The sequence below is a fragment of the Rattus rattus genome, chromosome 2 (genome assembly GCF_011064425.1).
Source record: "Rattus rattus isolate New Zealand chromosome 2, Rrattus_CSIRO_v1, whole genome shotgun sequence".
Classification (NCBI taxonomy): Eukaryota; Metazoa; Chordata; class Mammalia; order Rodentia; family Muridae; genus Rattus; species Rattus rattus.
The window spans coordinates 35760132-35782837 of record NC_046155.1 but is presented as its reverse complement, the minus strand read 5'-3'; the positions used below and the strand labels follow the sequence as shown (position 1 = coordinate 35782837).

General features: G+C 44.5%; 1 protein-coding gene across 1 annotated transcript in view; it reads right to left on the bottom strand.

Annotated features, from left to right (window-relative positions):
- Window positions 1-22706, bottom strand: part of Myof (myoferlin) — a 151727-nt gene that overhangs the window by 83235 nt on the left and 45786 nt on the right. The window contains exons 5-13 of the mRNA XM_032891850.1: window positions 20306-20393; window positions 12926-13092; window positions 12273-12401; window positions 9582-9644; window positions 9457-9507; window positions 7848-7878; window positions 7298-7413; window positions 6428-6554; window positions 3317-3420 (exon numbers count right to left, since the gene is read on the bottom strand). Coding sequence (XP_032747741.1) covers window positions 3317-3420; window positions 6428-6554; window positions 7298-7413; window positions 7848-7878; window positions 9457-9507; window positions 9582-9644; window positions 12273-12401; window positions 12926-13092; window positions 20306-20393 — 876 coding nt within the window. The remainder of the gene's footprint in view (window positions 1-3316; window positions 3421-6427; window positions 6555-7297; window positions 7414-7847; window positions 7879-9456; window positions 9508-9581; window positions 9645-12272; window positions 12402-12925; window positions 13093-20305; window positions 20394-22706) is intronic.

Below are 22706 nucleotides of genomic sequence, written 5' to 3'. Positions count from 1 at the left end.
TGTGTGTGTGTGTGTGTGTGTGTGTGTGCCTGATTATGATCGCTTTAATGGTCCATCTACATTTTAGTTATATACTTAGTAACCTGTAAACCGTGTGTGTGTGTGTGTGTGTGTGTGTGCATGTGTGTGATTATGACGCTAATGTGTGTGTGCCGTGTGTGTGTGTGTGTGTGTGTGTGTGTGTGTGTGTGCCTGATTATGACGCTAATGGTCCATCTACATTTTAGTTATATACTTAGTAACCTGTAAGTGTGTGTGTGTGTGTGTGTGTGTGTGTGTGTGTGTGTGTGTGTGTGTGCATGTGATTATGTTATAATGGTGCCTGATTATGACGCTAATGGTCCATCTACATTTTAGTTATATACTTAGTAACCTGTAAACCGTGTGTGTGTGTGTGTGTGTGTGTGTGTGTGTGTGTGTGTGTCCATCTACATTTGTGTGTGTGTGTGTGTGTGTGTGTGCCTGATTATGTGTGCCAATGGTCCATCTACATTTTAGTAACCTTAGTAACCTGAAACCCTTCCTCCACTCATTCTTCAGTCCCTTTCTTCCTTCTTCCTTTTCCTTCTCCTCCTCTCTCGTTTCCTTCCTCCTTCCCTTTCCTCTCGCCCCCTTCTTTCTCTCTCCTCCTTCCTCCTCCTTCCTGTCGATTCCTCTCTGTTTTCCACTCTCCTGACCCCTCCCCTTTGTCTCGGTGACATGGATTGAACCAGGGCTTTGTGTACAGAGTGTGTGTACAGAGCATGTACATCCACACGTCAAACCTGCACTTTATTTTTTTTTCTGACAATAAATAGGTGGATGTAACAGGAACTGAGGTTCCTGAGCATCTATTAGACAAGAATCTCACGGTTATTAATTGACCAGCTTCCGGATTACTCCTGTCTGGCACTTCCAGTCAGTTGCTTAGGCTTACAGCCAATCAGAACAACACCCTCCCCAAGCCCGGATCCCACCCACCTGTCAATAAACCGTGACCCTCATTTCTTCATGAAGCTCCTGACATACTTGCTCACAAGCATCCACACGTGGTTTCTATGACTCCCTAATCCCTTCCTGCCTTCTGACTCTGACGCCACTCTACCGTGAGCCCCCCACGTCCACTCAGGATGAGGTTCAGAGCCCTCTGCCTCATGAAGCCCTCCCTAGCCCACCCCTGCTGACTGAACGTCTCACTTTCCTCCTGGCTTGCTGTCCCCCAGCCACACAGGCTTTCGTTCCCTGAAAGGAGGCTTCCTTCCTGGCTTCTTTCTCTGCTCCTATCCCTGCTTGGAGCCCTTAGAATCCCTACACATCCATGCCTCTGCTCAAATGTTACTTCATCCAAGGCGTCCTAGTCGATAACTTCACACACACACACACACACACACACACACACACACACACACACACACGCATGCATATTCATCACAGGCAGATGAATGCATGTGTATACAACTATCGCTTGCTGTCACTTTGCTTTCTGTGTAGCTCTCAGCGCTGACTAAAATTGTTCAGTTCTCCTTTGCTCATTGACTGATCATGTGATGATTTCAATGTACTCCCCAAAGCTCACAAGTTGAAAACATAATATCGAAATTCCTAAGTGCATAGAATTTTGAAGTAGGGCCTTTGCGGGGGAAGGGAATTGAAACGATGAGCTCACGAGAGTGGGGAAATCTCATTATTTGATGGCATTATTAGAGAGATTTGAACTGTCACATTTACCCTCTCGTGTCACGGGTCCTTCTGCCACGGTACAATGAAGTAGAAGGTCCTTACCAGATTCTGAGCAGATATCTACATTGTGTTCATGGACTTTCCAGCCTCAAAAACATGAGCCAAATAGATTTCTGCTCTATTGCTCCACCTCAGGTATATTGTTCCAGCGACAGAAAACAGATCAAGACAGTCTGCGTCTTCTAGGTTCTGTGAGAACTATCGCTGTCCATGCGCTCATTTCCACATCCCCAGGACACAAAGCAGATGACTTCTTAAACTAATTAACCAATTCAAAGACCCTACGAGATCGTTAGCACTCACATTTACAGTTTAGGAAACTCAGAAGTCAGGGACTGTGGCTGACTGTGAAGTCTACAGTTCAAATCAGACTTCGCCTTATCCCAGGGGCAGAGGTTCCCACTGCGTCTACAACAACCCTCCTAGGAAATCCTGTGTGCTCACATGGGTACTGTTTAAGGATTCCTGCTCTAGTAACTAAATAGCTCAAACACAAAGAAGGTGGTGACTCTTGGTTCCTGTAACTGTCCAGGGCATATCACTCTATGGGATAGAAGCTCCATCTTGGACCGTCTCTATGGTGGATGTGGTCTCCCCTGCACCAACGGTCACTCTACTTTTTCCAGAGGTCTAAGATGGGCTTTTCTGCTCTATTCTGTCTCAGCACATGTTAGTGCATGGAAGGTAAGTAGCTCGATGAGAGTCAGGAGTTGTGGGTGTCCTTATAAGCTCTGACTGTCACAGTCTAGAGCAGTGGTTTTTTTCAACCTGTGGGTGGAGATCCATTTGGGAATCAAATGACCTTTTCATAGGAGTTGCATATCAGCCATCCAATTATAATTCATAACAGTTGCAAAATTACAGTTATGAAGTGGCAACAGAATAATTTTATGGTGGGGGGGGTCACAGCATTACGAAAGCATGAGAACCATTGGTCTTCTTTGAGGAATTATGTAGATCAACCTGGCACATGGTATGTCTGTGGAGGATTATCTTGATTGTTAGTTGATATAGAAGGGCCCAGACCACTGTGGCAGCACCATTCCCTGAACAGGTGATCCTGGGCTATGTAAGAAAGCTAGCTAAGTGTAAGCCTGAGGACCAGCCAGAGACTGTGTCAGCAAGCTGTGTTCCTGTGTGCTTTCTGATTTGAGTTCTTGCTTAAATCCCTGTGTGACTGCCCTCAGGCATGGACTGTAACCTGTGGGCTGAAACAAAACTTTCCCATCATTATGGTGCCTTTGGTCAGATATTTTTTTTTTTTATCCCAGCTAGGAATAATTAGTGGCTGGCTGGGATTTTGCCCAAGATTGAGGAAATTAACCTGAGAGATAACTACAGCAGTCCAGTGTTGGTCTCACTATTCTAATCTTCAAAAGATGAGAATTTCTCTAATTTGAGTCCTGTATGCTTTTTACCCCGAAATAAGATTGTGGATGAGCCTGGCACAGCCAGCTTCAGATAGCCAGGGTCTCTGCAGAGTGGTTCACTGACCAGGGACTATTTACCAAAGATAACTAGGAATTCACCGCCGGGAAAATCAAAGTACTTTACATGTCTGTCCTAAGAGATGCACACATTTAGATCACATACGAACCTTTTTCCCAGCAAAGGAGACCTCTACGAAAGGGTCCACAAGATTTTTTTTATCTGCATTGCCACCAAATATTTCCTTCACTGTCTGTGAGAAGGCATCATCCACTGGAAAGGAAGGAAGCACACAGGGACATTAAACCTACTCTCCTGAAACAACGAAAGTCATCCAACACGATTTAAAATTACCCCAATGCATCGAAAGAGATTTAAGAAGAATTGTTCTCCGGGGTAATTAGAACTAGCAGCAAAAATGTTCTTTGTCTCGTGTGTGTGTGTGTGTGTGTGTGTGTGTGTGTGTGTGTGTGTGTGTGTGACAGAGAGAGAGAGAGAGTTTTTATCTGTGAAGTTTTAAAATAATCAAGAGAGCCTCGAAAATAAACTAATAAATTATTATGTTAAGAACAGATCATTCATGGAAGATGAAATAGTTTTCCCAACATCCATTTGGTCAGGGTAAGAGACAGTTGTCAAACTCAGGTCTTTGTACAATTTGGAGAATGTGTATCAGGTCAAAGTGATACAGGAACAACTAACATTTTAGAGAAATACAAGAAAAGCAGATACACTTACAGGTAGCATAGTTCTCACACGTGATGCATTACAAATGTAGTGTCTCTGTTTCGACAAACTCCAAAGTGCACAGAATGAATTGAAAGGGCCAGTGTAGGAAGAAGAATGTGAAGTTGAATTTAATCTATCGAAGACATTTCCAAGAGAAAGATGGAATGGGAACATTCTAGAATCTTTGAGAGGACAGACGGGTTCCCAGGGAAAGAAGCAAATCCTGAGGCACCAGTCGTCAGCCCCCTGGAAAACTCGGGAAAGGATCCTGTTCCCTGGGGCCCAGCAGAGAAGACAGAAAGGATGCTGGGCTGGCAGCTTGGTCCTTAGGATTGGAATCTTTGTAACTCATTTGCTTAAAGGTGTCCAATCTCCCAGATATAGATCTTTCCTGACAGACACATCCAGAGCACGTCCAATACAGAGGTCAATGCTAGTAGCAAACCACTGAACTGAAAACAGGACCCCCTTGGGGGGAATTAGAGGAAGGATTGAAAGAGTTGAAGGAGCTTGCAACCCCATAAGAACAACAATGCCAACCAACCAGAGCTTCCAGGGACTAAACCACTACAGAAAGACTATACATGAACTGACCCAGGGCTCCAACTGCATATGTAGCAGAGAATAGCCTTGTTGGGGCACCCTGGAAGGGGAAGCCCTTGGTCCTGCCAAGGTTGGACCCCCCAGTGCAGAGGAATTTGGGGGGAGGGCAGTAAGGGGGATGTATGAGGGGAATACGTGTATGGGGAAGGGAAAGGGGGAGGGGAGAGGATGTGGGCTTTTGGACAGGAAACCAGGAAGGGGAATAACATTTGAAATATAAGTAAAGAAATATATTTAATAAAAAAATACAAAAAGTGTCCAATCTCTCAGTACACATGTCTCATAATACAGTTGGGACAAATATAGTTGTCAAGACTATACTTAGCTCAACACTTCTTAAAATATTTTTGCTTACTTTTGTTATATTATGTATGCCCATACGTGTGTGTACATGTTTTGTGTGCGAGGGCACATGCATTCCACAACATGTGTGTAGAAGTCAGAGGACCATGCTAGGTGTCGATCTTTTGTCTTGTTTTTGAGGCAGGGTGTCTCCTGTTGTTTGCCACTATGCCATGTACCTCAGGTTAGTTGGCCCACCCAGCTTCAGGGTCTTCGCATCCTATCTCGTTTTAGGGGTTCTAGGACTGCAGACACAAGCCACCACACTCAGCTTTTACACGGGTTCTGGGAACCTGAAACCAGGTCAAGCTTGCAAAGCAGGCAAGACTACTTGACCTACTGAGCCGTCTTCCTGGACCTGCTCAGCTACATTTTATAGTCCAACCATAAGCATATTTTTGTTACAAAATTTACACTTTTATTAGGTAGGGCCAGAGAGATGGCTCAGTGGATAAAGCACTTGCCACTAAGCCCTACAACCTGAGCTTGATCCCTGAGATCTGTTAGGTCCAAATGGGGACCCCCGAATGGCAGTGCTGGTGACAATGTCCTAAACAGGACTTTGGCCAGGTAAACAGAAGGATCATTGTTGGGTGAACAGAGGCCTACAGATGGGCTTCTGCTTACCAGGAATCTCCCTTACTCCCTGTGGCTTTTATTGGTTTGTTCTGCTACTTTGTGTGGGTTCTCCTGTGTCCTAACAGTGTCTTTTCTCTGGCTCAGTTCAGCTTCTCCTGGATCAACAGTCTCTTATTTTCACTCCGCTCAATCTCTTTTCTTCTTTAGCTGGACTCAATCTTCTTTATTCTAGGACTGTCTTCTCTACCTCTACTCTGTGACCTAGACTCTACTCGTCTGCCTTCTCCAATTCTACTCTTCCCTACTCAATCTCTCTCAGCCTCTACTGACTTTTTACATCCTCCTCTGTTCCCAGAGGCAACAACTATGTCCCTATTGTATTATGAGATTAATTGACTAGACATTGGGGAACCCTTAAAGGGCCAGGCACACAAAATAAATCACACTACAGTCCACCTTCAAACATCGCCTCCCAATGGCAAGGGCATCTAGTTCTGGGTCAACCTGTACAGCCTACATCAGCTCAAAGACCCCACCCTGTTTACAGCATAAAAAATATGCCTGCCTTTCTGACATTTCTCTCCTGAGACAGCTTTTGCAGTTTGTTCCCAATAAATCTTTCTTTCTACCCACAGAGTAGTCCATTTCAGTGGTTTCACTGCACCCTTGTTTACAAGACCAATATGATGGAAGGAGAGAATGAACTTAGACAAGTTGCCCTCTGAGATAGAAGCACTGACTGCTCACCTCTTTAGCAGTCTCTAGAAAAACAGAATATGGAAGGAAGAAGTGACAGAGCAAAATGGACCAAAGACAGAAACATAGGTGAGCAATGGCTGCCCCAGAAACTGCTCAGAAACTTTCAGTGGGGCCAGAAGAATGGAAATAAGTCCATGAAGGCCTTTCAGAGGTGAACCTTATAGAAGGAGCATCCATCAGTATTCAGAGTACGAGTTCAACACATACCATCTCAATGACTACTGAAACCTCCCACCTCACCCCCATGCGTGACTAAGGCAGTACATACTCTGGGGGATGTCCTCAGCTCGGTAGATCTTCAGCAAGAAGGTTACCCACCGGAGGGCAATGCCAGCTGGAAGTAACAAGTTGCTCTCGACGTCATCACTGTCGTTGTCACGGTCTCGTTTCTCAGACTATAAGAGACACGTGGTCAAAATCACACATAAAGCAGAGGCAGCTCTAAAAGAAGCCAGCACTGCCTCCATCATGATCTCTAATGTTTGGTGCCTAGAGGTTCAGTCATTGATTTTCTTTCAGCCTCAAAAACCTCTACAATATCAATGCTTCAGTGTTTCCGTATCCTCCTGTAGTCTCATGAGCACCAGTATTGAGGCTGTGTGTGTGTATTCCTGTGTTCTGGTTTCTCTCTGGCCCACTCCTGTTTCTAGCCTGCCATCTGATTTCTTAAACTATCACTAACCCGTCAGGTGGAAGAAAGGGATGAGGTAATGAATCTTTGCATGGAAGATGATCTCAAGCCTTTCTAATGAAAACAATGAAGTATTTAAAAACACATATTTCTTGAATTAAATACTCCTGGGTCCTGGGATGCACATTTGTAATCCCAGCACATAGCTCATAGAGGCGGAAGATTAGAAGTTCAAAGCCAACCTTAATCACAGAACTATATCTGAAGGCAGCTTGAGCTGTATAAGACCCTGACTCAACACTCCTGCCCCCTAAAAAAAAGGACTCACAAATACCAGGAAGCACCAGGAAGGAATCCAAGCTGCAATGACAATCCGTGATCAGCAAAAGAGAGCCTGGTGGTGGAGGAGTCAGGGATGGGGGTGGCAGTTTGGGATCTGAGCTCCATTTCCCAGCACACTGCTTAACTATGTTTTTAAGAAGAGAAAGTAGAGGCCGAGGCACTTACTGGGGGCTCGTCTCCGGTTCCCAGGACAAACATGCTGACTTTCATGTACCCCTTTGCACCTGAGCTGGTGTCTTCTGGGTCATTGAGAAGGAGCCATTTCCTCATGACAGCATGGCCTAACAGAGAGGAGCAAAAGGACAGGGACACTCTAAAGGTGATTTCACCCCAAGTCTCCAGGCAAGCCCACAAGTCGGTATCTCCTGTCCATGCTCTGCTCACACCTTAGCCCCGCCTTCCCATCCTAGGGTGACTGAGATCATCACAAGACAAAGACATCGCCTGTTTATGCGTGTTAAGACTAAGAGTGTTAGACGTCCGCGTTCGTTATCAGCTACTGTTTGTTCTCGTTAGGCATCCTCCACATTACAGAGACTTTTCTCATTCCTGTGGTGTGCTCTATGGAAGAGCCCTTTCCTAACACTTACAAGGACCTTAGCTTGAGCCCCACCACTGAAAAGAAATTTCTTCTGAGATTTCCTTAAGCTCTAGGATTTTCTTCTGAATTAGCAGGAGTTGAGACTTCAAGTTGATGGGGGAGGATATTACTTACCAGGTTCATCGTAAACAAATCCAACATCAATCTGGGGAAAATTTAAAAACGAGTTAAATAGATTTTAGAATCAGTCTTGTCACTTTAAAAAAAAACAACGCATTAGATTTAGATTCGATGCCCTTACTTTTTAAACTTCCAAGACCTAAATTACCACCTCACCCACTTCGTATCAGCATCTTGCCTGATTACAACATATAGAAGACTCTTAATGGCCATCCCATAGGCAGCCACCAACCCAGACACTATTGCTGATACCAAGAAGCGCTTGCTGACAGGAGCCTGATATGGATGTCTCCTGAGAGGCTCTATCTGAGCCTGACCAATATAGATGCAGATGCTTGGAGTCAACCATTGGACTGAGCACAGGAACCCCAATGAAGGAGTTAGGGGAAGGACTGAAGGAACTAAAGGGGATTGCAACCCCATAGGAAGAACAACAATATTAGCCAACCAGACGCCCCCAGAACTCCCAGGAACTAAACTACCAACCAAAGAGTATACATTGAGGGACCCATGGCTCCAGCTGCATATGTAGCCGAGGATGGCCTTATCTGGCATCAGTGGGAGGGGAGGCCCTTGGTACTGTGGAGGCACAATGCCCCAGTGTAGGGAAATTCTAGGAAGGTGAGGTGGGAGTGTGGGGGGGGAGCACCCTCATAGAAGCAGGAGGATGGGAATGGGATAGGGGATTTGTGGAGGGGAAACCAGGAAGGGGGATAACACTTGAAATGTAAATAAATAAAATACCCATTTTTTTTTTTTAAAAAAGAAAACTCTTAATGGATCTTTACTGAATGAATGAGATAGATTTAGGATTGGAAGAAACCATGAAAGCAGGGTGACTAGCATGTCCCAGGTTGCCTAAGACTTTCTTAGTTTCCACGTCGAAAGCACCAGAGAGACTGGGACCATTAATCACCCTACAAGAAATAACCTGGCCTGATCTTGTCCAACCTTCCTTCTTCTTCGGTCAGTCCTAACGTGAATACTAATCTAATCGGTGGTTGGACGGTTCCATGGTGTCTTCACGTGTCTCCATGATGATGAATCCATCTTGCAGATGAAGCAACCAAGAATCAAAGCCGTTAAGAGAATTAACCCAGGTGACAGGCAGAGTATGACCAGAGGTCTGCCTGGACCAGACCGTCTTAGAAGCATGTTAGTGACCGGATCTTCTTCCTCCAGAAGGTAGCTCATCCTCCGAGAACTGCTGAGGTGTCAATCAAGAATCCACACAGTGAGAACTACTTGAAAACATGTAGCTTCTCTTGTCTGATTTCGCTTTTTATACAGAACTCTGGGGCCACTGGTAAACAGAGCTACTTGTGGGGCTTTTTGTCAGCATCAAGCTAACCCATCCTTTGTACGAATGGCTTTGCTTCCATTCACAGACAGAAACCAGCAAAGGCCTCCAGGGACACACCAATGCTATTCGTGTTATACTTTTAGGGTGGACAAGACCCATGAAGCCTTCAGCAAAAATCATGGTGTCTACCCTTTACCGAGAACTCTAAGACGTCACCGCCATGTGTGTCACCAGCCGTGAATCAGATTACCTACGGAGTTCTCATTTTTACATAATTGAAAGAAGAATGCTGTCACTCACCTTAAATTCCCCCATCAGACTATCTGCCCTCAGAGAGTGGGAATTATAAACCTGGAAGAAAGGAGAAGGGTGAGCGGACACTGTCCAGTGCTCAGTGAGCAGCGTCTTCCTCCCGTGTCCCTTACCCGGATGCTGATGATCTCATCCATGAGTTCAGAGGGTGTGATGTGCACATTGTAGAAAAATAACTGTCAAAGCAACACAAAACACATCAGACATTATTAGCTAGTGACTCAGGTCCAGAGGGGCTGGCTTGTCTAGAAAACCGCTAAACACTTTCAGAATTAGGTATGGCTGTGTGAGCACTTACCCATCTCCCCGTGCTGGCAAAGGAAAACCCGAGGAATAACTTGTTCACATTGACAGCTAACTAAAGTGAGGATCTAGATTATTCCACATGGCCACTTTGACCAAAGTGTGTGCTGATGGCTGGGATGCCCATTCAGCTCACTAACATTCCTAGTTCTATCATTTCTGTCTGGCGCCTTTAAGGAAAATGTTGCCCATTCACTTGTGGTAACTCTTCTCAGTCAGGCGTCATCACCCCTTTCCCAGCACATGAGAAGCTGAGCTGTGAGGACTGCCATGATGGAAACCAGCCTGAGTTACCCAGTGAGTGTAGCCTGGGCCACAGTGAGGACCTTAACTCAAAAACAATTTAGTATTTACTAAAACAAAACCACTTTCTCCAACTTCTTTTGTAGAAATATTTTAAATAAAAAAACGATACTTTTTATCTTTGTTACTGTCGTAGGACATTTGTTTCGTCTTTCTGGTTGGTTTGTCTTACTTTTGGTTTTCTTTTTTTGAGACAGTCTTACTATGAAGCCCTGGCTGTCCTGGAACTCACTCTGTAGACCAGCCTGGCCTCAAACTCACAGCGATCTGCCTGTTTCTGCCTCCCAAGTGCCAGGAGTAAAGGTGTGCACCACCACCACCACCCAGAGGTCTTGTTTTCCTTTTAAGGAAAATAGATTTATAATAATTTTTACAAACTGGAAAGAGAAATAAGTTTCTACTCTGACTACGGCCATCTTAAAACATCCAGAGAACCTAAAACAGGGCTAGTCTTTTTTTATTTTTTTGCTTTCTTTTTCTTTGTTTCTTTGTTTCTTTGTTTCTTTCTTTCTTTCTTTCTTCCTTTCTTGATTTTTAACTGAATCATTTGAAAGAAAGGTTAGATATCATGGTAATTTCTTCCTTCAAAGTGTATTTGTGCAAGTTTCATAGGAGCAAAGGCACCTTATTTTTTTTTTATAATCACAATGGTGTTATCACATCCCCAAAGTCAACACATATGTAATCAATTCTAAGATTTTTCTGTATGTTTCAAAACAAAAATTCTCAGATTTTTTTTCCCCAAAATCTAGGATCCACACAAAGATCACAGCTGCATCTGGATATCCTAGCTTCTCAGTTTCATTTTATCTAGAATAGTTCTATTTTAGTGCTATAGGGACCAATTGCTTTATGAAATATTCCACAGCTAGTGCATAATACCTACTGTTACATGCCTGTAATCCCAGCCCTTGAGATACTGAGGTATAGAAGTCAAGATCTCAGGCCAGCCTGGGGTACACAGTGAAAGTAACCAAAAAATTCTGTCTGTTCATCCATCTGTCTGTCTGTCTGTCCATCTGTCTATTCCAATAGTTTGATAGCTGCTGACATGTTATCCACAACACACAGTGGGTTGGTGCTTTTATGTGCTATCAAGGCATAGGTGTCCTATAAAGGGGGAGGGGCCTGGGAACATAGCTCAGGGTACACCTAGTTCAGATGATGCTCCAGGTTCAGTCTCTGGCACCACAGATACATATAAAAGGTATCTATGTCATCTCATGTGTTATTGATGATATTCAAGTTAATGACTTAGTTAAGGTGATGAATATGAAAGTCTAAGGAAGATGGAGATCCTTGCTGTACTCTTCACAGTAACTTAGCTAACACAGAGCCCGTATCACGAAAGCCTTAACCGATATGTCTCGTTCTAAAGCCCCAGTCACTGGCAGCTAGAGGCATCTATAAGCTTTTGTTCGTTATCAGTCTTAGATGTATAGGTTTGAAGAAAATGGGGTCCGTCCCTTTCCTCACTTGAATAAGACAAGAGACAGGGGGCAGAAGAGAGAAACTGGTTTCTCTTATGAACATAGATAGGAAATAAGGACAAAGCCAGAATCGGGACTGGGATTTGATGCTATAGGAAGAAGAGAGTTTAGGAAAGGCCCAGGCTGGGGAATCTTAGAGCTGAGTCTCCCAAGCATAGCACAGCTAGCCTCCGAGGGGCTCCTACATTGTTTCTGTTCATGCCCAGTTGTGGTTTTGTGGCGTCTGAGATGACCGGCAAAGCATTAAGTACTTTTGAGTGTGTCACAGAAGTCAACAGAACCGGGCCGCATTGTTCGTTCATGTGGCATTTCTTTCATATGAAATATTTTTGTAGCCAAGCAAATTTTGACACCTCTTAAATTGCACAGGGACACAGTCAACATTCAGAGTCATTCTGTAATGTAAAGGAGCAGGGATGGATGGAGGTGACATCACATTTAAAGGGACATCACCAGGCTAAAGGGACCCAAGAGGAAACTAGAAATGACAGGAAGACATGGGTAATTGGAAATCAATAGACGTTAGTTAGGTGGCGTCAAGCCCACGCGGCTCTGACCACTCTGTGCTTAACACCAGAGGCCTGTTCTATAGTTTCTAGTTCTTAGCCCTTGTGTTTCCCTCTGTGAACTGGGTGAAACTGGCAGGAGAAGATGTGTACAAACAGGACAGACTGGGTGAGCAGGGCCATGCATTCTCAACCCACTCACCTCATCAAAAAATGGATTGTTCCCTCTCTTGATTCTCGTGCGGTGTGTCTGACCACAGACGTGAACTTTCACCACAGGCCTTATGTTGTTGCCGCATAACTGGCGGCCTTCAATCACTCTGACACGGATCTGCAAGCACAAAGTGGTCCTGTTAACAAAGCTTCTCCAGTGTGTGGTTCAAAGGAATTCCCGGGTGTCATCTCAGCCCTCTGGCTCAGAAGGATAGCTACTGAGACCTCCCGGTCTGGAAGGGGCCCGTCTCTGATCACTGAGCAGGAGAAGTGGCCTGGGAAAGCAGGGCAGACTGAGATTCCAGCACTGTGGCCCATTGCCTGGTCTTCAAGTGCCCTGAGATGCACTAATGCTGAGAACTAAGAAAAATGAAGCAGGTGCCTGAGCTGCTGTTATTCTTTGCTAATTAGCCCCCACCTACTTCAGAGGCAAGGAAAGTTCCCATTACATCCCTCTGAAGCAGCTTGTCTACTGTGACGAAACTCTTCAGGCTTATAGACGGGAACTCTTCTTTCTGGGTTCATGTCCTTATATTCTTGTTCAGTAGATGAGCCCCTGTCCACAGGACTATGTCTGTCATGATGTCACAGCAGTGGCTGGGTCTTGGGCCAGGGATGGCAGAATAGCAGAGCCCTTCCCACCTGGAAATCCTGAGGCTTGTTGGATAGCATCCTCCGGCTGCTCTTCCCTTTGGTGATCCTCCGAGCAAGCTGAGCTTCTGACATTGTCCCAGATGGCCCCTTGGGCCCAGGGCCTCTGACCATGCCATCTACCCTGTCTTCATCCCCCTGGTCTTCTTCCTCTTCTTCTGAAATAGAGAAAGGGGAACCAGCTAGCGATGGCCCTTAGCCTGCGACTGTCTATCTAGCACCCTGGTCTCCTGGACTTATCCTGTTCCCAAGGTAGCAGGTAAAGGAGATGATTTGGTGGCACAGACTGGGAACTTGGTGTTTAGACACAGTTTCTTTCAGAAAATGCATTCATGATGTATTAGGAGGACCTTTGATCAGATCGTCTTCTCAGAGACAAGAGAACACCAGAGAGCACAAGGACAGTGAGAGAAATATTGTAGCTTGGACTGACTAGAGTAGGCGAGCGCTTACCTCAGGAACCAGCCTGAGGTAAGGGACTAAAGAAATGAAGATAGCCATGGAGAACCAAATGTATAGATAAACTTCAAGCCCCCACCTCCCACCCCCCATGCCCTGTTTCTCACTGCTTCTTCCTCTAGAGACCGACCCAGGAGCCATGTTGGAATCCCACCTGCTCAACTTCTTAAGTTCATAGCCCTTTTCTTGCTGAGCACCATGACAGCCATGTCCTCCTCTTGTCGTTCTGTTTGTGACATCAACATCCATCTGTCCCTTCCTTTACCTCCCAGTCACTCCACAGATTCAAGGGAGAAAGTTATTCCCACACAACAGTGTAATGTCCTCACTCTCTGCTGTCCTTTAGATCCTTCTCCACAAATGTCCTCTAACTCTGAAGGTCTCCCAGTGGCTCCTTCTCACTGTCACCTTCCTCCTGCCTTCAACCCTCAACTACATGTAAACTTTTCTTTCTCCAAACAAAAACAAACAAATGCACAAAAAAACACAAAACAAAACAAAAAACCTCAACTCTGTCTATCACCTCTTCCCTCTCTTTCAGTCACTAAATCTTTGATATCTATTGACAAACTCTAGCCTCTCTTTTCTTAAGAGACAAAAAGGGACTGGGAAGATGACTTAGTCAATAAAATACACTCGTGCTGAGGGACTCAAAGACAGACAATGTGAGAATCCCATCTCAAAGAATAAGATAGAAAGGAACTGAGGAAGCCCTCAGGCATTGACCTTTAGCTGTATACACACACACACACACACACACACACACACACATACACACACAAGCATGGGCTCCTGGTTATCTACAGATTATAATCTAAGACATCTTAGAGGATGAAAACTAGCAGCATTTGTCCATTCCACCTTTGGATTCCGAAGATCTTCTTCAGGGATGACTATCAGTAAGTGTTCCATGAAGGAGGAAGGAACACCAAGCCCTGCTGAACACACCCTTTCTGCACAGCCGTCTCCTTACCAACATGCTAGTGCCTATGCTGGCGTGACACATGAATGAGGCGGAGCTTTGGATATGACCCAGAGCTACAAACAGTGACTGACTCTGTCATGATGACAAAGAACAATGCCAGGCTAGGAACTGCTGACTGAATGGGTGTAGGTCTTCCCAGCACTATCCTAACAAAGATCTGCAAACTGGGTGGCTTAAAGCCATGTTCTCTGGCAGCTTCTGACTCTGAGAGTGAAATCTCAGGTATTGGCAGATACTCCATGAAGCATCTGGGAAAGAGTCCTCCTGCCTCTTCCCACACAGTGGCTCCTAATGGTCCTTAGCAACCAGGCCAATCACTTTAATCACTTCCTGCAGTCATGTGACCTACTCCCTGCCTATCTGAGTGCCCTTATTTCATCTCCTAAGGACACCAGTCACGGGATTTAAAGTTTGCCATAATCCAGGACAACCTCATCTTGACCAACCACATACACATAGTGTTTCCAAATGATGTGTTCTGAAATTTCACATACTCATGACTTTTCAGGGGACATTACTCAACCCACCAGAGGAGGCATCTCTTGATTCTTCCTAGTTTGGTCAACTCTTCCACACAGGCAGCCCCAGTCCTTACCACCTATAACCACCTTCCTGCCTGGTACCCCCTTCATTTCTTCAGTATCTCCTAGGCTCTCAGAGACTGTGGAGTGCCATTGTGGTTGTTCTGCATACCCTTCAGCCCCTCTTCTTCTCCATGCATGTTTACCCGCATGCATGTTCAACTCCGTGCATCATATTCTCCCTCTGCACCTAGGCAGCTCAACCCCGCTGAGAAGGGCACACACCATCCTGACCAGTCTCACAAGCTTTAGTCTCAGGGACTTCCTGGCTATCTCCATCATTTCCAAAAATTCTCTTCATGGCTCCTGACCTGAGATGGCTACCATAAGCCACCAAGGTCATGTCATGTTTCCAACCCCTATGGTTTGCATTGCGGAGAATGTGCCTGGGGCAGTGCACAAACTGGGCAAGCATTCCATCACCAAGCTACACCTCCAGCCTCAACACCCACCAGTTACTCCTCCCTGCAAAGCATCATTCTCCACTAACAATCCTGCTCATTTCACTGAGATAACAAAGCCCTGATGCAAATTTCTCCCTGTTTTTCAGCTACAAACAAACCATCCTATTAACATACATGTTCTCTCCTGAAATACCTTTGACTCCCAACTTCAGACCAACTATCACGCTTAAATTGATCTCATCTCCTCTTGCTATTAAAAGCTGGCTTGGATTGCACAGTGGGTTCTAGGCCAGCCTGGACTAGAGTAGAACCATGCCTTAAAACAACAACAAATAGAACTTCCTGGTTAGAGACCCCTCTGTGTCATTTAATCCAGTCCCCCTCAAGTTTCAAGGAACCAGAGGGTCAGAGAGATTGACAATAGAGAATGGATCACTGCTTAGAGTCTGATCTGCTGACTCATCATAGCTCAGAGTGCTCATGGCCCCCCTTCTATCTCTCTCTGTGTCTCTATCTCTCTGTCTCTATCTCCTTCTTCCTCTCCCTCTCTCTTTGTGTCTCCCTTTTCAGTTCCCTGTGCAAATGCTATCCTGCTTCCTAACATGACAGTGCTACTTGGTCAAACCCCTTCTTAAATGCTAGTAGCTCTTTATCTGACTCTTACTTTACCAGTGATGTTTCCATTCATACCTGGGAACGGTCCCCCATCATGACGTCAGCAAGCCAATCAAATGAATTATCTTCTTCCCAGAAACTCAGCAGTACTGTTTTTGAAGACTGCCACTATACACAGTCCTGGTGACGGGGACAGTTCCTACTCAGCACAGAAAAGCTGGCAGAGCTCAGACACCTTAGCTACAGTCACATTAGCCTTTGGCACTCTAACTATCTCCAGAGGGGTGACAACTGCTCTGCTCTTTCCAGGCATCCCGCTCTTCTCCTCAAGGAAACGATGGCACACGTTATCACAGCTGCAGACCATCCCCTGCCCGCTTCCAGCATCCCCATCTGCCCTCACACTGCTAGGGTGGGAGAGGCTGACAGCAGCTCCCAGTGTAGACTGGCCACCTAGGGATGAACTGAGAAGGGTGTTTGCCCAGTCACCTCTGCCTTCTTCTGTCTCCTTCAGCCTCTCACTTCTATCCTTTCTGTCCAAGTACTCACTGGTCCACGACCCACTTAACTTTCTGCTCCTAATGAAACAGCGTTTCTGGAAAAGCCTCTTCTCTGCCAGCCCTTTGGTCAACATTTACCATTTCCCTATTGCTACCATGTTGCCTTTCTTTGCTTGTGATAATAATCCGGCCTCTTATGATGAAGTCTGGTTACGTGTCTGTACTGGTTTAAGGCAGAAGTTTATGACTCTGAAACGAAGGTCACTGTAAAGCCAGAACCAAGGGTTGGTAACATTATCTTTAGAGTAAGTTTTAAAATACAGTACACAGGGGGCTGGAGAGATGGTTTTGTAGTTAGGAACACTGATTGCTCTTCGAGAAGACCTGAAATCAATTCCCAGCAACCACAAACATCTCACATAGAGGTCTCACAAACATCTGTGATGGGATCTGATTTTCTCTTCCGGCATGAGGAAATACATGAAGACAGCACATTCATATACACAAAATAGATAGATAAATATATACATCTTTAGAAAGAATTATACCAAAGAAATACAATACAGAACATGAAAAGAGGAAACTTGAAAGCACAAAAGTGTAACATGTCAGTGGATGTTTAACTATAGTATTTCTGGGTTTCTTTTATCATTGTTTTATTTGTTTGTTTGGTTGGTTGGGTTTCTTTTTTTTTTTTAGATATAGTCTTATGTATCCCAGGCTGGTCCTAAACTCTTTATGCAATCAAAGCTGGCCTTGAAGCTATGACCTTCCTACTGCCTCTTTAAATGCCGAGATTACAGTCCTACTCTACCTGGCTTTTTATTATTGCCATTATTTGTTTGTTTGTTTGTTGAGACAGTGTTTTGCCATGTAGTCTTGGCTGGCCCAGCACTCTATAGAACCAAAGCTGGACTTAAACTTGTGGCAAAGTCTTGCCTCTTAAGTACACCTCTTACAGTGCCTCTTACAGTGATCATCACCACATCTAGATTATGTGTCTGGGCTTCTAAAATGTTAGAAGTCATATCTGTGTGCTACTGTGAGATAGTCATTATCTTTCCATTCCAACTCTTGGGTAAATAGCAGTTAAATGCCCAAGAAACTTATGACATGTTGCCTTACACATACATACACACAGGCACACACACACACACACACAGGCTTAGGATTCATCTTGGAAGCATATGCCTTTGCTAGCACAAGCTGTAAGCCAGTGGCAGACACCTTACCTCATGAGCCTGTAAATGTAAGGTGACTGGATAAACAAGCAATAACTTGTTTGGCTCTCTTTGGAGAAGAATTTATTATGTTTGCTGGGCTGCTGTTACTAAGTCTATCTTATCTTTCTAGTGAATGTGAGCTCCTCGGGGCCAAGCACAGCCTTTCTATCTCTGCATGCATAACGTCCAGGTATCAGTAATCGTTTTTCTGAAGTAGACCAAATTTACCTTCCAGCGAAAGCACATTTGCTATTCAGGAATGAGATAGCTTTGAAATACCAGAGTCAGGCTATGAATGAATTTCGCTTCTCTTTAGTTGGGCAAAGTACACATCGAACAGATGGTTCTTTAAAAATAGATGTGAGCTTTTAAAAATAGCTCATTCTGGTAACAGAAATGTACACTCCATTCGAGCTGACTGGCGGAATGTGAACAGGTTGCCATGGTAACAAGTTTCTAGGCTGCCAAATCTTCAGACTGGTTCATCCCATTTTCCTGGCCTAGGACCAGTTTCTAAGGTGGTCAGTCTGTAAGGGGACATCTTTAACACCACACACTTTCAGTCACTCCTTAACACACCAAGCTCTGAATCTTCTGCCGTCTTGACCTAAGGGCTCCTTGAAAGCATTCTTTCAGAAGAAACTTCTAAAGTGTTCAATTCTCTGGTCAGAACTAGTTATTTTTTTTTCCGACTTGCAGAGGGCACCCTTTGGCCATCTAACTTTTGTGCACTAAGACGTCACACTCCCAGCAGCAGCCACCATGTGAGTGGACACCTTTAACGCCACTCATCACTGGTGGCAGATGTGTCTCAGGAGAATGAGATCCTTTTTTTCCTTCCTGTGTCTTCCAAGGTCTTTTCTACGCTGCTTGCATTTTAATAAGCAGATAGTTTCTTTTGTATTAGAAAAGATAACAAACTATAATTTTTAAAATTTGAAAATATTTATATAAGGAAAACATTCATTACTTTTATACAAAAATGATAATTCTTTAAGCGTTAAAGGGGTAATGATCTGGGCCCAGTACTCTGTGCATATCATTAAAGTGTGCAAAAGTGAAAAAACAATGGTTGCTTTTCCTAATTAGTAAAAATTAGTTCTCTCTCCTTGTCTCTCTGTGTCTCTGTCTCTCTGAGTCCTGTGTCTCTATGTCTGTCTATCTGTCTATCCCTTTCCTTCCTTCTTTCTTCCTTCTTTCACTTTTTTGTATTTCCTCAAATAAGTGACTTTAAGCCTGAATCAGACTGTTACCTTCGACCCAGACTTGGTGAGTAAGAACTTTATATAACAAAGAATGTGAATACATATAGATTAATGAAACATATTTTTTCTAAAGGAAAAAACTTTACCTTGTCATATTATATTTACATTGTCCTCTGACACAGCCAGCTCCTTTGCAGTACAGTGATGCAGTAGAGTACAGCACAGTGATGCAGTAGAATACAGTACAGTAATGCAGTAGAGTGCAGCACAGTGATGTAGTAGAGTACAGCACAGTGATCCCATAGAGTCTAGTATATTGATGGTTTTTAAAACCCAAATTCAAGGAACTCAGATGCTGATTCATCTCTACCACCGTCCAGCCCTTCGAGCCAATTGGGATGGTGGGAATCTCTGTGTTAGGCCTGACCAGTGTTTGCCCATGGCCTGCCATGGAGTGTCAGGGAGACAGCTTCTTGGGCCTGTGTGATCCTCTAGACTACAGTGCTGCCAGTTCACCAGGTTTCCACAGATGACATCATGCCAAGTGTGAGAATCAGCCTCAGGTAAAGGGAATCTTGGGAGAGGGTTATTTCTTCTCTGAGAGGGTGGCTCATTTCTAAGGAAGCAGAGACTTGCTATGAGGAAATCGTATTTGTGGCACAGAGTATTGTAGGTTCCTATGGCCAATGTAAATAGACAAAATCTCCCTCCACTGTATTTAACGTAATAAACAGCTTGTTCTGGAGACTTCCCTGTCTCGTTGGGACAAAACTCACTTTCAGTAGCACTGTTACCCTGCAGAAAAACAAGGGAAGTCAAATTCAACTTTGTGAAAGGGCAGCTTGTCTGGTAGAAGTTTGAAGCCCATCCCAGAGAGCCCAGGCTAGCCCTGTCTAGAATGACATCTGATGTCAAATGACCCAGGAGGACAAGTGGCTTGTGCTGAAGCAAACAAATTGCTATAGTACTGAGGGGGTGTGTGAGGCAAGGAAAAGGGATCAAGGCTCAGAGAAAGAAAAAGAGAGCCAGTCCAAGGGTATTGGTCATGAGACAGGTGCCTGAGAACATATCTCAGCCATCACAACTTTGGGAGCTGTAAAATATGAAGGTTCTTGAACCTCACAACCCGAGACTTTGTATTCAGTGGAAATCACAAAGCTGAAGCAAGACCATGATGGTTCTACAGTCTGTGTGCCCTGGACGGCTCACCGCCAGAGTGCTCACCATCCTCCCCTCTGCTGGAAAGGCGTGTTGTAAATAATCGCACCTGTCTGGTGGGCAGGGAGCTATTGGCACTGTAAAGGCAGCGTTTCTCTAGAGACTGTCAGCATGTTTAGCAGATTCCCTTTGGGGAGCAATCTCCTGGGGATGAGAGGGGCCATCAAGAGGGTCAGCTTACCTCCCATGCCTGTCACACTGGTCCCACTCGGATCATTTGGATATGAAGCTGAAGGTGGGGTATAGCCAATCACCAGGTCAATGGTGGCCTGAGTAGAAAGAATCCATTGCATAGAGAGTCAGTGCAGGGAAGAGGACACTACAGACCTAGTGTGAACAGTTCATCATGGGTAGGAGTGTTGGAGGGGCTGGGCATGAAAGTGAGACCACAAAGGTGGGAAGGGCGATGATGTTATGTTCGACTTATGCCTATCTTACCCCAGGTGAGCCAGGGTAGAGCTGGAAAGAAGATACTTTTTCACAGGTTGCCAAGGGCAACCTCAAGAACTAAAGTAAAGCTGTGACAAGCAAGTGTGAACCTGTAGCGAGCTTCTGTCCTGCGGTAGAGATGGCCTCTGCTCATAGCACAACCAGAGATGTTCATTAAGAATGAATAATTCGGGCTGGAGAGATGGCTCAGCTGTTTAGAGCACTGACTGCTCTTCCTGAGGTTCTGAGTTCAATTCCAGCAACCACATGGTGGCTCACAACCATCTGTAATGGGATCTGATGCCCTCTTCTGGTGTGTCTGAAAACAGCCACACTGTACTCATATAAAAAATGAATAATTCATTGGTTGCCCATGAATACTAACTACTGAGATTTATTTTGGTAGTTCTCCACAGGGAAGAATTTCGTGACTAACAAAACGGTATTATAATAGCACAATTGTAAGAGAATGGAAAGGGAACCGAGTCTGATTAAAGAAAAGACAAATGTACAAAACATAAAGTTAAACTTGATGTCATTCCCCACTATGTTAACTGTGTCCCAGGAAACCTAGGAATCAAACAAAAAAGGCAACAAAGCAATGCTTATGTCTTTGCTCTTCACTAACCTATAACACTTCAAAAAAGTTTGGTAGAAAATTAAAAAACAAAAAACAAAAAACAACAAAAAAACCTGGGCTGAGAGGTGGTTCAGTGGTTAAGAACACTGGCTGCTCTTCTAGAGGACCCCGGTTCAATTCTAAGCACCCACGTGGCAGCTCACAACTGTCTGTAACTCCAGTTCCAGAGGATCTGACACTCTTACACAGACATGCATGCAGGTAAAACACCAATGCACATAAAATAAAAAAGAAAGAAAGAAATCTTAAAAAACCAAACAAACAAACAAATGAAAAAATCTGCTCTTTGCCCTAAAGTACCAAGGATGGGAACCAGGACCCCAAATATGCTAGTGTTCTGTCACTGAGCTATATCCTCAACCTTGAAGAAGGGTTGCTAATTTTTATTTCACCAAACACATGCCATTGACTATCACGATCATTTAATAAATGAAAGGGATATTAATACCCGATGTGGGGAAAGACAAACTCCAAAATTAAGGAAGCCCTTTGCAAAGGGGGATTCTCCACTTCCAATCACACACACACCGGGTTTGATGATAAAAATGCAGGGCTGGAGAGATGGCGCAGCAGTTAAGGGCACCGACTGCCCTTCAGAGGACCCAGATTTGATTTCTAACATTCGCACGGTGGCTCTGAAACTCCAGTCTCAGGTGATCTGACACCTTCATCGGGCCTCTACGGCCAATGTATGCAGGCAAAACACCCACACACATAAAATAAAAAGTAAAAAAAAATTACAGAAGATGAAATACAAGATAAGATATTCTAATATTTAGGACACAGCTACACTAAAAGTGACTCATGATTTATCTGAAGTCCAAATCTAAGTGGGCCCTCTCCCTCCAATCACTGGTTTTGTGGTGGCTAATGACTCTCACAAAAGCATGTACAGACACCTCCGTCTGTATTGCTCTTGCATTTCTTGTCTGCTGATCAGTGAGTGTTTCCTTGTGGATCAGCACGTTCGGTGCCTGAGACTTGTCTGGGGATGCTGAACAGATCATGAACTAATATGTTCTTAATATTCATAATATACGTATGGGTATGTGTAGCAAGCAGCAGTCACAAGAGCAGCGTCTGCAGCTACTCATTCACAGACCAAGGTTCAATGTGAAGGCCGTGACCACGGGGCTCAAACGTAACATGAGAAACTACTTTTAAAACCTAGCACGTTGCTATTTTACATGCAGTGGTCCCTGTTGTTTCAGTGCTCCTAGGGATACTTAGTGATCTCAGTGGGGGTGAGAGGACTCCGGGGGCAGTGTTCATCCTAGCCCCAAAAGTTCAGCTGCTTTAGAACAGTCTATGAAATCTCTTCTGTGCTATATACATGCATGGATATATATATATATATATATATATATATATATGTGTGTGTGTGTGTGTGTGTGTGTATGTGTCTGTGTGTGTGTGTGTCTGTGTGTCTGTATGTGTCTGTGTGTGTCTGTGTGTGTATGTGTCTGTGTGTCTGTGTGTGTCTGTGTATGTGTGTCTGTGTGTGTATGTGTCT